This window comes from Engraulis encrasicolus, chromosome 13 (genome assembly GCF_034702125.1).
Source record: "Engraulis encrasicolus isolate BLACKSEA-1 chromosome 13, IST_EnEncr_1.0, whole genome shotgun sequence".
In the NCBI taxonomy this organism is placed as follows: domain Eukaryota; kingdom Metazoa; phylum Chordata; class Actinopteri; order Clupeiformes; family Engraulidae; genus Engraulis; species Engraulis encrasicolus.
This window is the reverse complement of record NC_085869.1, coordinates 53,342,384-53,359,883: the sequence shown is the minus strand read 5'-3', so window position 1 is coordinate 53,359,883 and position 17,500 is coordinate 53,342,384. Positions and strand designations below refer to the sequence as shown.

General features: G+C 47.3%; 1 protein-coding gene across 1 annotated transcript in view; it reads right to left on the bottom strand.

Annotated features, from left to right (window-relative positions):
• Positions 1 to 17,500, bottom strand: part of cntnap5a (contactin associated protein family member 5a) — a 232,558-nt gene that overhangs the window by 38,913 nt on the left and 176,145 nt on the right. The window contains exons 10-13 of the mRNA XM_063212967.1: positions 15,429 to 15,572; positions 12,144 to 12,170; positions 11,951 to 12,095; positions 173 to 279 (exon numbers count right to left, since the gene is read on the bottom strand). Of these exons, the coding sequence (XP_063069037.1) occupies positions 173 to 279; positions 11,951 to 12,095; positions 12,144 to 12,170; positions 15,429 to 15,572 (423 nt within the window). The remainder of the gene's footprint in view (positions 1 to 172; positions 280 to 11,950; positions 12,096 to 12,143; positions 12,171 to 15,428; positions 15,573 to 17,500) is intronic.

Below are 17,500 nucleotides of genomic sequence, written 5' to 3'. Positions count from 1 at the left end.
AAATGTCTTGGTGAAAATTAAAAGAAAAAAGCAGCACACTTCAGATCAGTGATGTGCAATAGTAGGTGTTGAGCATAGATCTGATTGCACAGATCTGAGGTGTGCAGATGTTTTTTCTTCTTTTTTTAACAAATCAGTTCACAACAAGTTAGAAGGAAAATAACGGACTCACAGTTGTGGCAGGTGGCTCCGCTGTAGCCAGTCCCGGTGCAGTCACACTGGAAGGAGCTCCAGGACTGGGAGCATCGGCCACCGTGCTCACAGAAGTTGGGGAGACACCTGTGGAGGGATAGGAGCAAATGTGAATGGTGAGGTCACATCCTTGGCTCAATATTATGTTTTGGCACTGCTATGTATATCAAGTCCACTTATGTGACTGGAACTTTTTCCTCGCACTTCTTCAACCACCTGAGTCGCGTAGGTAGCGCCTCATGTACACGGGCCATTACTCATTCCAGGGATCAGTAGTGTGGTTGTTTCTCTCTCCTTGCCACACACAAATCAGTGACTTATTTCAGTGCGATCAATGGTGGTGCAGAAGGCAAGGACTGCCTACATAGCCTGTGGTGCTACATTGACTTTTGCTTTCTAGTCAGGCTGGCCAACCTGCCTTTTCACAGTTCTGCTGTGGAATTCTGAAGCAATACAAATCAACACTGCTTATTTGCCACTGAAGCCACTACTGTAGTCTGATAGCACTTCACAGAGCCAAAGGAAAACACTCTTTGTATATGGCTCTCTGGCTCTGGCTTTTCCCAGTAGTACAGGGAGGCATTTGAAAGACACCCGTTGATCATCCTGCCTCTGAGAACTACCTCTCTATGGGAGGTTTTTCCAGTTTGCCAGCTAATCTCTGTCTACAAGCTTTGGTGCGACAGCCAGGCTACGACCAAGCTGCAGACTTGGCAGGCAGAGGGTTTGCCGCAGGGTGTACACAGAGTGTGTATATGGAAGGTTGTACTGTTTGGCCTGCCAAAGCAATTTCAGCTATAAAGTTGTATTGCAGACCATATACATTTTTTATCTTGCAATATGTAGCACTGATAGGCCAGCATTTGTTGCTTGAACCCAACCCCCCCTCTCTGACTCAACAAAATAAGACTATAATAGTGGTGGGTGCTACATCCAATCAAGCCTAATGTTGTAGAACTTCACTGTGTTCATTACAGTTCAAGCTCAGTCCTAGTGCAGTTTGGGGTCTTTGCGCTGCTTTAAGGAACATTAAAGCACTTTAAATAACCTCTATTTATTGACATCTGAGGTTAAATGAAGTTTCTTCTTTGTTTGCGGCGAACTTGCGAAGTGGGAAGTTTGAAGGTACTTAAAGGGGCAAAATGCCAGAGCACTAAATGGAACCGAATAGAATGGGACAAGGGGGAGAGAAGAGGAGGAGGAGGAGGAGGTGGTGGAGGAGAGAGGGGTGGAAGAAATGAGAGATAAAGAGAGAGAGAGAGAGAGAGAGAGAGAGAGAGAGAGAGAGAGAGAGAGAGAGAGAGAGAGAGAGAGAGAGAGAGAGAGAGAGAGAGAGAGAGAGAGAGAGAATGAAGATGAGGGAAGGGGAGAATTGAAGAGAGGGAAGAGGGGTGGGAGGATGGAGAGAGAGATAGCAAGAGAGAGAAAGAAAGAGAGAGGTGGGGGTGAAATTGCTGACTATAAATATAGGGAATCGTCAGTCTCTTGGGAGGCCGGCAGAACTTATCTCCTCTCCAATCCACAGCACCCAGTGGTGCAAACAGTCAGCACTGTGCATGCATACGCTGGCTCTGATATGCATGACACACACATGCACATGCACACACAAACACGCACATGCACACACAATCACACACAACATAAAGCATTCTCCTTTACCTGCATTTAATAACTACAAAAAGCGATACCACTTCAAAGATTTGCTGACAGTATGGAAACTTTTAAATTGAAGGGGTAAAATCTGCATACGAAGGTTCAAAAACACTCCCCTTGTAATGTCAAGAGTGCAACAGAGAGTCAACTCAAGCTGACATCCGTTCAAATGCATGTGACAGCATTATTTTTTATGCCGAAAAATTCACTTTTCACCACCAATCTCCCGTCTGTACAGAGGTCGAACAGACACTAGATTTCTCATGACGTTTAGGTTTCAAAGGGAAACATCTGCATAGCTCAAACGGTAACACAAATAAGTGTATTTAAAAAAGATGAATGAATAATCTTTGGAGACACCAGCAAGCTACTGTGGAGAAAAGAGAAGTAAGCAATGGCATCCCTGATAATCAGAGCTCTCCACTAAGGGTTGATGAGGATCTGACAAAATTATTTTCAACAAAGTCTTACATAAGACAAATACATTTGCGTACTGATCGTAGTTTGGATAGCCACACTGTGACTGTTGCAGATGGATTTGCGTTGCGTAATCCACTCAATGTCAATAAGTCACAGTAAACAACAAAGTTCTGCGAGTTATTTTCTCATCCGTCATAAATTTGGACAAGCCGTTCACAGTTCTTCGAACATCAGTCAAACCGTGGACAGCATCTCGATTCTACATCTCGATCTTTGAGAGAGAGAGAAAAAACCCTAATCAGAAGCAAATACATTTTCCCTCCAGACCAATTCCATGGATAAAACTTGCCGCAAAGCACCAACAACAAAACAACCACAACAAAAAACAACAACAACAAAAACCATCCTGCACTTTTCAAACCCGCTCCAGATAGAAGGCGTCTGCACATGCAAAGACAGCTTGATTAATAGGGCCTTCATCAGTGCTCCTTCAATTTCACAATTACAAGCCTTTTAGGGGGCTGACGGCGCTCAGCGTATATTATTTCAGGAGGCTTTGTTCCTATGGGCATGCTCGACACTCTCTCTCTTGGGAGAGGAGATGAGGCACTTTATGATGGGCCGGTGTGCTGCATGCACAACACAGCTATTTCGGCAACCCATTAAGACACTGCAGAGGGAAGGAGGAGGAGGAGGAGGAGAGGGCAGGAGGAGGAGGAGGAGGAGAGGGCAGAAGCAAGAAGAAGGGAGAAGGAGGAGGAGGAAGGGAGCAGGAGGAGGAGGAGAGGGCAGGAGGAAGGGAGGAGGAGGAGGAGGAGAGGGCAGGAGGAGGTGGAGGATGAAGAGAGGGCAGCGGCTGGTGGGTGTGAAGGAGGGCGTTGGCAGCACAGGAATGCGAAGATAGGATGAAGGAAGAGGGTTGGGGGGAGGAGGTGAGGGCGGTGTGTATGTGTATGTGTGGGGGGAGAGTAAGATGAGATGAGCAGGGAGAGAGGTTGGGGAGGAAGATGAGGGGTGTGGGAGGGGATTGCTAGAGTAGGAGCGGAAAGGGTGAATGGGAGGTGTGAAGGGGTGGAGGTTGGAATGTGTGGTGTGAAAGATGGGAGTGAGGGTGGGGTGGGGTTTGTGCCTTGCTGGCTGAGGCAGGGCTAATGTGTCGCGTGATGGTTTAATTATCGCCGCACTATTTCTAGTTCATGCTCGCAGACAAGCGGCCTTGGTGGACCATAAAATTGCAGTGTCTTACCTCCGTACAAGGTGTTCTCGGGGCTGTAAACTGGGTGATGAAGTTTTACTGGATACTGAGTATTCGCCCCTGACTGCCACGTTAATGGCCTACATCAGCAGACCACTTAGAGTATGCATGGGTACATACTTAATATGGAGCAAAAATAAAAAAGTGTCTTTTTCTAGAATTATGCTTGTTGGTGTCGAATCTAACAAGCAATTATTTGCAAGCTTTACACGATCAAAACCTCGGTGCTTTCAAAGACGTTTTTAGGGAGACTGGAGTCAATGACCAACATCACTAGCCCATCTGCACTATGCATGGGTACATATATGTAAATAGCAATGGTGAAGAGTGTCATTCTTTAGTCAATTATGTTTATTGGTGTCAAAACTAACAAGCGACTGTCAACAAACATTACACATTACACAAAACTGTGTGACAGATGGTTTTAGGGACAAGTGTTAGTGGATACTGGCAAGCTATGTAACGCGGGCAAAATCACATAGCCAACTATGCATGGGTACAATCTCAAATAGGCCTATAGTAAATGGTGAAAGTGCTGTTTTTGAGAATTATGCTCATATATGTCTCAATGAACATTATGCTATCCATATCACAGTGCTTTCACAGAGAGTTTTAACAAGTTTAAATGGGCACTGCCAAGTTAACCTCTTACTGCAGATTGGCCAGTTGACAAGCCTATTCAGTCCTTGCCAAAAACACTTAACTGCACCATAATACCATTGCTGTAACAATGTATGAGTCTTATGAGACTTATGAGACTAATGAGTCTTAAGAAACACATTGAAGCTAAGTCATTGCCATTTTGGTGACAATAAGGTTATAACAGAGGCTCTGTGCTAAGGGGTTAAAGGGCAATATGACTACTACTACTACTACTAGTAGTAGTAGTAGTAGCTTTATTGTCCCCCATGGGGAATTTTTTTTCTAACAAAAGGAGCGTAAGGCATGAAAACAAACTCAGTACAGTCAGAGCCAAAGCATATTTACGCAAAACGACATAATTTCCCCATTACATAAAAAAAGACATTGGACATGGACAGATGTCAGCAATCAACAGTGGAAAGTCTCAGTTTAGCCCACAGCGTTCCCATAGCATGGGAGGATGTGCAAAGCAGCAAGGGGTGAAAAATAAATAAACAGATGGCGGACGAAGTTATAAAAGTTATAAAAGTGATATAAACGCTATTAAAGTGCACAAGAGACTACAAGAGACAAGTCTACTTATAACACACATGTTATACATATACATGAAAAGCAACGTTGAAAAGACCAATTTTTGTCAACTGTGCTTATTGGTGTTAAAACTAGCAATGACTATGTAAGGGATAATTGACTTCACGGTGTGCGGACGACAGAAAAATAATGCACTCCGAGGTGGTGACGCAGCCTTGACGCAAAGCGCAACTGTTACACCTCAAAGTGCCTTTTTTATCCCCACACCGTGAAGTCAATTATCACACTTGTACCACGGTTGCCATTTGTCTGAAATGTACTTGAGATCCAAACTTGAGATGTTGAGTTCGCAGTAGAGTCAAACAATGGTGGAAAACATTAATGAGAGCACCGTTGGCTATTTGCCCCCCTAGATGATACCTCCAGTAGGCTATGGTGCAAAGTGTTCCGGTGTGCACTAGGTGGCATGCGGCTGCATGCGTAATTGAAGGGACACAGGCAGCAGGTCCGCACCTTTACAGCACACGTTGCTAAATAAGTGAATAGCAATGGTGCCAAGAGGTCTTTTTGAGAATTATGCTTATTGGTGTAAAAACTAACAAGCGGCTGCCAACAAGGACACTATCAAACGTTGTGTTTCACAGACGCATTTAAAGAAATGTTTGACTGGGTACTGGCAAGTTAATGGACAACATCACAAACCCATTTAGAGTACGCATAGATACATACTTAAAATGACAATGACGCAAAATCATTGTTCTTGAGAATGATGCTTAGTGGTGTCAAATCTAACAAGCGACTGTTAACACACATTGCACTATAAAAGTCCCTGTGTCTACACACTCTCAGACATGTTAAGTCTCAATGAACACGTCCAGAGTTGATGAATTTTCAAGTGCAGCTATGCTATTTCTTCATCTAAGAGGCACGTCGTTCATTTAGATTAGAGATGCACCGGATCCTGATTTTTAGGATCCTGCCGGATACCGGATCCACTGCTTAAGATCCTGCCGGATCCGGAACCGGATACTGGATCCTACGAAAGGGTTGAAACACATAGCCAACTCGCACACGTGGGCCCTTTTTATTACGTTGGCGCAAACTATTTTTAAGACTTCAACGGCCGCTTCCAAAGGGCTTTCACTCCATGAAGCGATTGGGGTTGTGAAAGATTGACTGAAAAGCCTAGGCTACGCAAAAAGTAGAGATGCCCCAGATCCTGATTTTTAGCTAACTGCCGGATACAGGATCCACTGCTTAAGATCCTGCCGGATCCGGATACTCTGAAAAACCCTATCATCCTGCCGGATCCAGAACGGGATCTTGGATCCTGTACATCTCTAATTTAGATTATGCCTCATAGCATTTTAAGTCTCTGCGACTCGTCTGGATGCTTTCAGAGCCAGACTGTGATGGCAGACAGGGGAAAAGCTCCAGGACAAAATCACCACCGTCTACGACAGCAACTATCACCATCAGGATCACCACCAGCACCATCAGAACCACAGCAGCAGGAGAGTGTGTGTGTGTGTGTGTGTGTGTGTGTGTGTGTGTGTGTGTGTGTGTGTGTGTGTGTGTGTGTGTGTGTGTGTGTGTGTGTGTGTGTGTGTGTACGTGTGTGCATGTGTGCATAAATGCACGTGTGTGTGCGTGCGTGCTATGCGCATGCGTGTGTCCGTGCGTGTGTCCGTGCGTGCGTGTGTGCGTGCGTATGTGTGTGTGTATGAATGTGTGTGAATGTGTATGTGCATCCACCACAGCACCCAGAGCAGCACTATGGGCATCTTGGGAAGGCTGTGGAAGAGTAGTGGCGGTGGAAGAGTGGTGGCTGTGGAAGAGTGGTGGATGTGGAAGAGTGGTGGCTGTGTTTGTACAGTCTCTGGCTGTTGCAGGCTGGCGGACGGCTGCATCGTGACCTGCAGTAGGAGGGGTGAATGTGTGCGGAAGAGTGTGTGTGTGTGTGTGTGTGTGTGTGTGTGTGTGTGTGTGTGTGTGTGTGTGTGTGTGTGTGTGTGTGTGTGTACACGTGTGTGCGCATATGTGTGTGTGTGTGTGTACACGTGTGCGTGCATATGTGTGTGTGTGTGTGTGTGTGTGTGTGTGTGTGTGTGTGTGTGTGTGTGTGTGTGTGTGTGTGTGTGTGTGTGTGTGTGTGTGTGTGTGTGTGTGTGTGTGTGTGTGTGAGAGAGAGTGTATGTGTTTGTATGCGCATGTGCGTTCATCCATGCCTGTATGGAGGGTTGCTGAGCCTTGAGGAATCCTGTGTGTGCTCAGAGCTGAGCTCCTTCTGGCCCTGTTCCTGTTCCTGTTCCACCCTCCCCCCCCCATCACCATCACTACCCACCTACATCCGGCTTAACCCCCACCTCCACTCGCACAACTCCAGCCTGTAGGCTGTGCCAACCCCCTTACAGCCAGCCACCCAACAACCACCAACAACCCCAGCCTCCAAACGTTTCATCGCCACATCGTCCACCCCCACCACCACCACCACCACCACCACCAAACCCTCCACCTTCCAACTTTACCCATTCTCCCGCCTGCACCAGCTTGCAGCACTGACACCTTCACCGCCACCACTACACACACACACACACACACACACACACACACACACACACACACACACACACACATACACATACACACACACACACACACACACACACACACACACACACACACACACACACACACACACACACACACACACACACACACACAGCCAACCACCCAACCATCAACCACCGCATCCTCCAAACTTTTCACAACCAATCTTTTCACCATCGACCACCACCACCGCCAACCCTTGCACCTCCACCCCCTTCACTGCCGTAGTCTGGAACACTGCAACCCCCCACAGCCAAGCACCCAACCACTTGCCTCCAAAGATTTCACCACCTCATCCACCATCCACCACCACATCTACACACACTCTGCCACCCGCCCGCCCTCCCGCCTGCCCTCCCCAGCCCGCCCGCCTCCCCAGCCCGCAGCAGATGTGGCAGCGTGGGGCCAAGGCTGTGTGCCCCTGCCATGCCATGCCATGCTGGGAGTGCCAGAGCTGGGGTAGGGCGAGGCAGGGAAGTGGTTCCCGCTGCCACTGCTGCTGCCGGTGCTGCTGCTGTGGTTGGCTGAGGTTGGCTGTTGCCATCCGGCCTGCCTAGCCTGGCTGCCAATCCCCTCCTGGCTGCCACTCCAGCTGGTGAGCTAAAGTTGTCGGCAAGACACAGACAGCAGATGATTGGGGAAGAGAGGAGAGAGAAAGGGTGGGGAGTCAAGATGGAGGGAAGAGGGGAAAGGGGATGGGGAAGAGAGGAGGAAAGGGGATGGGGAAGAGAGGAGGAAAGGGGATGGGGAAGAGATGAGGAAAGGGGATGGGGAAGAGAGGAGAGGGTTAGGGTGGGGGAGTCAGGAGGGAAGGAGTGGACAGGGGAGAGAGGAGAAGGAGGGGAGTGAGGGGAAGAATGGGCAGAGGGAAGAGTGATAGGGTGGGGAGTCAGGATGGGTAGAGGGAAGAGGGGAGGGGATGGGGCAGAGGGGAGAGGGAGAAGGCGGGGAGTGAGGGAAGGACGAGGCAGAGGGGAGAGACTAGGTGGGTGGGTGAGATAGGGGAGGTAGTGGGTGCTGAGGCAGATGAAGAAACTGATGGGAGGCCGGCAGGGCAGCAGAGGCTAGGGCTAAAGGGAGGGTGAGGAATGAAGAATGAGGAGGGAGGAGGGAGGAGGGAGGAGGGAGGAGTGACACTGGACCGCAGCGGATGTGAGAGGGGAGGGTGGAGAGTTGAAAGGGAGGCTGGAGGAACCCAGCAAGGGGAGAACTCTGAGGCGGGGTGTGGCACAGGAGGAGAGGGGAGGGGTTGAAAGTAAAGTTGGATCCTGACAAGAGGAGGAGGGTGGTGGTGGGGGGTCGAGAGGGTTAGAGTGAAGCTGAACCCAGGTGAGAGGAGGAGAGCAGGGGGAGGGGACTTGAAAGCGAGGCTGGAACCCTGTGGATGTGAGAGTGGAGGATGGAGGAGGGAGGTGGTGGTGGTGGTGAAGGAGAGGCTGGAAGAGGGTGAAGGGGACTGAGGTGAGCAGCTGAGGGGCTAAGGGGAAATGGCAGAGGCCGATGTGGGGGATGACGCAAGAGGAGAGGAGGGGTTGAAAGAGCCGCTCGACCCCAGCGGATGTGAGAGGAGAGAGGGGAGAAGAGGGGGGAGGGGAGAGGGGAGGGTGAGGTTGAAAGGGAGGCAGGACCCCGGTGCTTGACAGCTGCTCATGAATGATGTAAGACTGGTGGTAGCGGAAGGGGTCGCGTCGTGTTCACACGAGTTCACTATTAATAAAAACCCTCCATCCCCGGAGCAAGCCATCGGAACACGTCTCGGAACGAGACAGGGATGGGGCTGGGATGGTTGTGTGTGTGTGTGTGTGTGTGTGTGTGTGTGTGTGTGTGTGTGTGTGTGTGTGTGTGTGTGTGTGTGTGTGTGTGTGTGTGTGTGTGTGTGTGTGTGTGTGTGTGTGTGTGTGTGTGCGTGCGCGCAAGTGTGTGTACGTGCATGTGATATAGATTTGATTAGACTGAGGAAGCAATGTGCTATGTGTGTGTGTGTGTGTGTGTGTGCGTGTATGTGTGTGTGTGTGTGTGTGTGTGTGTGTGTGTGTGTGTGTGTGTGTGTGTGTGTGTGTGTGTGTGTGTGTGTGTGTGTGTGTGTGTGTGTGTGTGTGTGTGTGTGTGTATCTGTCTGTGTGTGTATCTGTCTGTGTGTGTATCTGTCTGTGTGTGCGGAGCAGTGGATGGGTTGGGAGAAGAAGAAGCATTAAAAACCCCTGCTGAATGTTTCTCCTCAGCAAGGGAAAAGGAGATCAGAGAGCTGGCAGTAGAAATTATGGTAATCCCGTGCTATGGGGATGATGATGGGGCGTCCCACAGCCAATGTCACGAAATCATCAGTAGTCATAAAGCCAGAAAAGGGACAGGCTTCACCTCTCTACTTAAGACAAAACTTGAAGCTACACGACTGACTGCTGCATTTTCAATTCGATATAGCTGTCAAATAAGATGGTGATGGTGGTGATAATGAATTTCGAGAAGCAACATAAAAACAACCACCACCAAAAACAAGAACAACAAAATGTCATTTTGTCACATGTTATTGAGTATTCTGTGACCAAATCCAATCTGGAAGATCTTAAATCAACTCTGTAAATGTTGAAAAATAGACAATTGTCTGACAGGTGACAATTTTTACTGTGTACCTCTTGTTTACACATGACACTTGTGTGACACTCAGTGCCAGATTAACACACAGAGTAGATATGGCTGCAGCCTAGGGCCACCCACCTGCCAGGGGGGCCCTGATTAGCCAAAAGAACAATTGCAGAATTGTGACTAGATGGGAAATTGAAAAATTAATCTATCATGTCAAGAACAGTTGGTAGACTGCAATTCCCAGCTTGTAATTATGACACTGTCGCTAAATTTGCCTTCTGGGGATGGGGCCCATAGAATCCTGTAGCCTAGGGGCCCTATGCAATCTTAATCTGGCCCTGGTAACGCTGATAAACAAGTGGGACACAGCAGCAAGCCACCACTACCAATCTGTTCAAGGTGGCCAAGATGGCTTCCTTGCTTTGTTTTGTACTTTTGGCTCACGTCCGACTAGTGGGCACAACCCCTGCTGGCCACGTTTGACATTGATTCAGCACTTCCTGTTTGCTCCAATAGGGTCCCCTCAACCCTAGCCCTCTACATCCCCATCCCCGTGCCCAGCCCTGAGTCCCATGCCCAGCCAACCAGCAGCAGCCATTAGCCGCAGCCGACCAGCACCAGCTCCACACAGTACTCAATACTTTGTGGGGTTAACTCGACACTTTGAGAGTGAAATTCAACACTCTTGTAGATGGCCCAACTCTTTAAGTGTTAAGTATTAATACAGCTCAATGGATTGTGCAGCCCCAGCCTCCAGCTCCTGCAGCCTCAGCCAGGGCCGCCATGCCTTTGTGCTTAATGGGCTGACCTTTCCTTCTGTTCTGCCTGATTACACAGCCAAGCCCTGCTCCGATGCTAATGAAGGGATATGCACACACACACAAAAACACAACACAACCGCCATCCTTCCCACCTCTTCCACCTAACACACACATGCAAGCACACAGGCACGCACACAGGCACGCACGCACGCATGCGCGCACGCGCGCACGCACACACGCACACACACAAAGACACTTGTTTGTTCTGTCCCACACCGCCTCACGCGCCGCATCGGATGTCTGTCAGTGCCCTCTGGAATCGGGCCGTGGTGTTGGAAGTCACAGTGTGCATCCGGTAATCAAGCCCATCAGTCTTATGATCTCCGCCACCCAGCAATGAGAGCACCGGAGGAGGTGAAATATATAGAGGCTCGTTAACGTAGTGTAGGGTGAGGGGGTGGGGTGGGGTGGGGTGGTGTGGGCTCGGGGGCGGGTGCGATGGCTTTAAAGTTAAGCTGTCTTATATGGATAGATGTCGAGGCTGCTGGACGACGGTCTCTCTAATTAGGACTGCTTTTTTGTCTGCTGTGACCTTCTGGTTGGTCGACGGGCTTGCTTGACACATGGGTAGAGAAAGAGAAGGCAAACACGTGCACGTGCGTGCGTGCGTGCACACACACACACACACACACACACACACACACACACACACACACACACACACACACACACACACACACACACACACACACACACACACACACACACACACACACACACACACACACACACAGCAGATGCATGCCTCAGTAGGTCCCTCAGTAGCACAGATTTGCGTGGACAAAAAAGTGGTTCTGCTAAAAAAAATGCTATTGCATATCAAAATACTACAGTACAGTACAGTACAGTACGGTACAGTGCTGATATATATACTGATTTGGTAATTTCTCGCAACTCATAGGTGTTTGAACTCCACTGGAGGAACATTGTAATAAGGTTTAAACAAAGACATTACATATATCTTTTTTAAATTACAAAGGCACATGTAAGATCAAACCCTTGTGTGGACTTATGATATGCATGTGTAAGTGTCTTTGACAGAATTGGTAAACGCCCTAGAATTAAGAAATGGTCATAGAGAGTCTTGTGACATACAACACCTGTGGCTACTATTCCTGTCCCCGTGCTGGGGGAAAAAAAGATTTGTGTGTCACTTTCTTTCACCTTGACCATTCCTCATTTTCCTCACACCCCATCTCCCTCGGGTGGAATCCGTCACCCGCCGTCCTTCTGATGGACATACCTGTCACGGATTCCACAGATGTCGAACTGGACCTGGTGATGCGCCCCGAGTCTGCCCGTCTGTATGAGGATGAGGTCGATGGGCTGGTTATTGATGAGGATCAGGCGCATGCAGCCCTGGAAAGCCACGGTGGGGTTGGAGCACTCTTCATCGTCCTCATCATCATCATCACCACCACCACCATCATCATCACCATCGTCTCCTTGAGACTGGGGACAACCTGAAAGCATCACAAATACACTCTGTCTGAAAATATAATACACGCATCCCTGGAAGGTCTCGTTGAGGTTGGGGCACTCTTCTTTTTTTCTCATTATAACCATCATCATCATCATCACCATCATCTCCCAGAGAATATGGACAACCTGAAAGTAGCACAAAAACACTCTGTGTGAAAACATAATACACATGCGGCCCTGGAAGGCCATGGTGGGGTTGGAGCAAAATATGATGTGTACATATTTACTGATGTATTTGTGTTTAAAAGGTGTTTAACCTTATTGTGAGTTTCTCTTAGCCTTATTACCTCCTCAGCCATGGAGTGTAGTAGGGAGTGGAAGGGTGGGATTCGAACCTGCCACCCTGAGATCCAAAGTCCAACCCCTTTAATCATTACATCATGGCTTCCCCTCAACGATTAACTTGTTATCATTAAAGTTTTTTTTTCATGAACCGCAAAACATTCCACAGATGGAACCGTTTACATAGGGAGATACAATTCATGCAGACTAATGACACTTTTATTTTAAGCTCAACATAACCGATCAATTCATTTACACACACTGCATCTTTTGATATTTCAAAGAGCTTCATAACACTTCTTTTGTGTGACTAAACATTGAATATCAATTCTTTCTTCTTTCTATTAAAAAGCCAATACAAGAGTGAAGTTCCATGCACGGTACATGTTGGCCTGGGCAGTATGACAAATGGCATTTATCTCAGTTTCTACTTTTGACTTGGTAGGGACTGCGTGTCTCACTAATCTGTATCTTTGATGTCCCTTTATGACCAGATTCAACTGAAATGTGCTACTCGTGTCAGGTGCGGTGTATCTGTCGTTGCTGTTGGCCACGAGCTGTGATATAATGGTGGGAAATGAAGCACAGATGGACCCACTGATGGCCCATCAGAGCTGCCAGTCTATGGCAGGCAAGGCAGGATTGTTGGAAAAGAGGCTTATGAAGTTGGAACACGGATCATCTTTTTAACATCCATTAAAACATCTACACACAGATACAGTGTTGGTAGATAGTCAAAGTGTGTACTTTTTAAAGAATGTCCGTGTGCAAACCTGAGAGACAGGATGAAAATATAAAGGGAGAGAGAGAGAGAGAGAGAGAGAGGACGAGAAAAAGAAAAGAAGAGAGATATAAAAACAAATCTTCCAGTTATGTATTAAAAACTGCAGAACCAACATTATAAAATTGTACTCTTTCAAAATTATGCCTACCTATGAATACATTTACATAAAGACTTTCCCTTCAGATACAAGAAATATTGCTGTGTATAATATATATTACCCGAGCTGTTTTATCTGCTCGAGCAGGTCCCTCCTGAGCTTAAACTGCCGTCATTAGGTGTGCACCACTGTTACCGCGGCAACAATAGCAGGAAGTGGGGTTTGTCTCGCATGACCCATTATACCAATTTACTGACTTATTCCTCTACAAAAAAAACCCACCACCTTCAGAGATTCACCTTAGGTTAGAGCGAGGATAACTGCCACCAAGAAATAAATAAGAGAGACAAAGTCTCAGAGGTGATATACTGTATAATGGCTTTCCGCATTCCATTCTTTCACCGATGCCCTAATATAGTGTGCACCTTAGTGCGCTGTCCTGTGTGTCACTTAGACTGGTTGACTGACTCTGTACGTAGTTCACTAGAAGGAATGAAGTTGTAGACAACCCAAGTCCTGAGTGACCTCCGAGAGACTCCTGTTTTTGAAAAAAGGCAATAACCGCATGCTGGCAAGTCATTTAAAATCTTCTGCAAATTGCACAAATTTCCGTTGGTTAATTAGAAGTCCTGGCAGATTGCAAGTGACAACGAGACAGGTGGAGTGAAGGAAGCAGAGTGACAGTCCCGTGTTTCAGTTTTGCTGATGTAATAAGACAACCTCGCTCCTGTCTGTCTCATTAGGCTAGTCAGTGTTTTTGACAAACAATGTTTTTATTTTCTTGGCGTGGGTGAATTGGTGGCCTCTGTCAAGAGAGATTCTGCAGGGTGGCATTTCTGAAGTATACACTTTTTTTCGTTTTCACACATTTTTTCAGCTGTCTAATGTGGCGATGCGCTGCACACAGTGTGTCCTCTGTCCCTACGGCAGTGTCCCCTGTCCTTCATCCTCAAACTTTAAGTCTCTCAATTAAGAAGTTGTGACAATACTCTCTCCTCTGGCTCCTCACCCACAGCGTAGAAGGTGCCTCTGTACTCTTGCCCCTGCAGTGCCTCCACAAAAGGTCTTCACTGTTCTTCTCCTCCAAAGTAATTAGGTACAGTAATACTCCTTACCTCCAAAGAAATACGTCACCTCCACCTCAGTACTCTTCACCTCCTCACCTCTAAAGTTAAATGTATAGCAGTACTATGTTACATTTCTCACTACAGAAATACACTACATTTCTCGGTACAGTCATATATTTCTCAGTGCTCCTCAACTTAAAAGTAGAAGGAGACTCCTCAAAAGTAGGTTTCTCCCAGAATTTCTCACTTCCAAAGTATGGTAATAGATTTATCATTATAGTCATATACATGTCATCAACATGTAACAGACATACATTCCAAGTGCAGTAACATACATGTTGGATTCACAGTGCAGTAATATGGTCAGTGTTCCTTACGAATCATGACTCCATGGGACCCTGGGCCAGACAACAAGAAAGGCCCTGCTCATTGAGAATAAATAGATCTAATATACAATCAATGGCCCTGCTCCATGGGTGTTGCTTGTTTAGAAAAAAAATAGGGATTTGAGACCAGATGTTAGAGATCTTATATTGTTCGGCGTCCAGGGGGATGAGAACATTTCGAAAATGCAGTTTTCCCAACATGAGAATGGAAATACAAAGGTGTGGGCTTCATGGCTGCCTTGACTCTTGGCCCCGTGCCTGTGGACCCGGTAGGCCCGAGTAACACCGACCGAGACCAGAGCGAGGCGAGCGACGGAAGTAATTGACTTTGTATTGAGTCGTGTGACAAAAGCGTTTCGGGCGACTCGAGGCGATTCTCGCGACGAGAGCGACAATTTGCAGTTGAACTTCTGGGAATATTATGCAAATTAGCTATGACGCGGTTCGGCGACAGCCGCCACAGCCAATGGGAATGTTGGAATGCTTGCATTTTGCTTTTTACGGACATACTCTATTGCTTCAACCGCTCGTATCGCTCTTGCTGCACAGAAGCGATTCTCTGTTGCTTGAATCTCGTCGCGGCCGGTGTATTCGCCTGGTAACAATCCATCCTTGTTCCTCACCTCCGAAGTAGAAGAAGTCTCCAGACTGCAGCTGGTCCTGGAGCTGGATGGTGGAGGAGGGCTCGTTGTCCAGTGTCATGGTGATCTGCATGCCCCTGGTGCTGAGGCTGACCGAGTGCCACAGCCCGTCGTTCACCCGCTGGCCTGCAGACACACACACAGAAACACACATATGGTAGTCAAAGTGTTAGCAAAACCCTAGTAAAGACACTCACAAACACACACATGGTAGTTAAGTCCCACACAAAATGACGCGTTGTACTGAAAAAGTGTTAGCAAAACCCTAGTGAAGACACAGACAAGCACACACGGTACCCCAAATGTGATAGCAAAATAATAGTACAAAGTTACACACAAACAGACACATGACACTCAAAACCTATTGGCAAAACCTTAGTAAAGGCACACACAAACAGGCATATGGTACCCAAAAAGTGTTAGCAGACATATGGTGCTGTATTACCCATTTGAAGTTAGTGAAACCCTCTGGTCTACTGATTAATGTTCAGAAATATTACACTAAGTAGTCAGCCCACGGATACTCTTCTGCTCTGGCCCTTTGGTCTCCAAACAGCAATAACAATACCATTAGAGGCCAGAATGAACTGTTCTACACAGATGCACGTAAGTAGACATATGCAGATATGTAAAAATGTGCATATGTTTTAATCTGTTCACGTATAAAGACATGCACGCACGGACACACGCACACACACGCACGCATGCACGCACGCACACACGCATGCTCACACACGCACGCATGCACTCAGGCACGCATGCGCATGCACACACACGCATGCACGCAGGCACGCAGGCACACACGCAGGCATGCACGTACGCTCTCACGCACGCACACACACACGCACACACGCACGCACACACACAGTTTCCCAATCTTCCATCCTTTCCTCCTGGCCTAAGCCAAGCCATCATGAGTATGACATCACAGTATCCAGGTGTACTCTTTTGTTCAAAACAGTTTCCCCCATCATCATCCTCTTAGGTACGAAAACACAATTCCTCCTCACCCACATGTGCTCTTCTGCTCAAAATCTCATCCCTTTCACACTCATCTTTAAAAGGCTGTCATGAATTCACATGAGACCATACACTGTCGTATCAGTGACACTACTCCTTTGTCCAAACCAGCCCCCCAACTCCAGTTTTGTATCCCCCCCAAAACCCAGTTTCTCTCACTAGACCAGAGAGAGTAGAGAGAGAGAGGTTCCATTGGCCCATTGTTTCCTGGTTCTATTATGGCCCCCCCTTAGGCAGACCTAGGCAGACCTAAGGACTGTTCTATTCATTGTAGGAGCATTATGACACGCCCCTTTAGGCAGACCGGAACCTGGTCATGTTAGGTGCCCATAGAAACCTATTATGTTGGCATATCTCTATATACTTAAAGAATCTCTCACTAGACTACTCACCCTCTCCTCTCCCAGGTGACGTGAGATTAACCCCCTTTGGTTCTGATCAGTTTCAGACGTAATTAGAACATAAGCGCTCACCTGAGGCTAATTAAAACCTGGATGCTTGGAGAGGAAAAAATGCCACGCTTTCTCAAGAGAGCAAAAAGAGAGAGAGAGAGAGATTAGATGCATTTTTTTTTCTTCAATTTGCTGATGAAAACAATGTGTTTAAGGGGTAATAAATCATACAGGATTACCTTTTTTGATCTAATTGCGCACCTGTGTATTGTATTGTTAAAAAAAACAATCTTTATTCCCCTTGAGCAAATCACTATTGAGCAAAACAGCTTTCATCTCGCACACAAAATGGCTTTCATTTCACGAAAAAAAGTCAGTAGACTGAAGCCACATCGCGCCAATGTGAGCTTGCGGAAATAAAGAAATAATAAATCGAACTGCAAAAAAAAAAAATCTTCAGCCAAAATCTTCAGACTGATTAACACCTTGCCAAAGTGAACCCTGTGACGGTCTAAAAAAAGTCATCTTTCAAGTTTTGATTTAATTAATCCTGGCCGTAAGAGTGAAGGACGCCCAGGGTGAGGGTCGCCGCTGTGTGTCTGCAGTCCCTTCTGTGGCGGCCATCTGCTGACTGACCGCCTC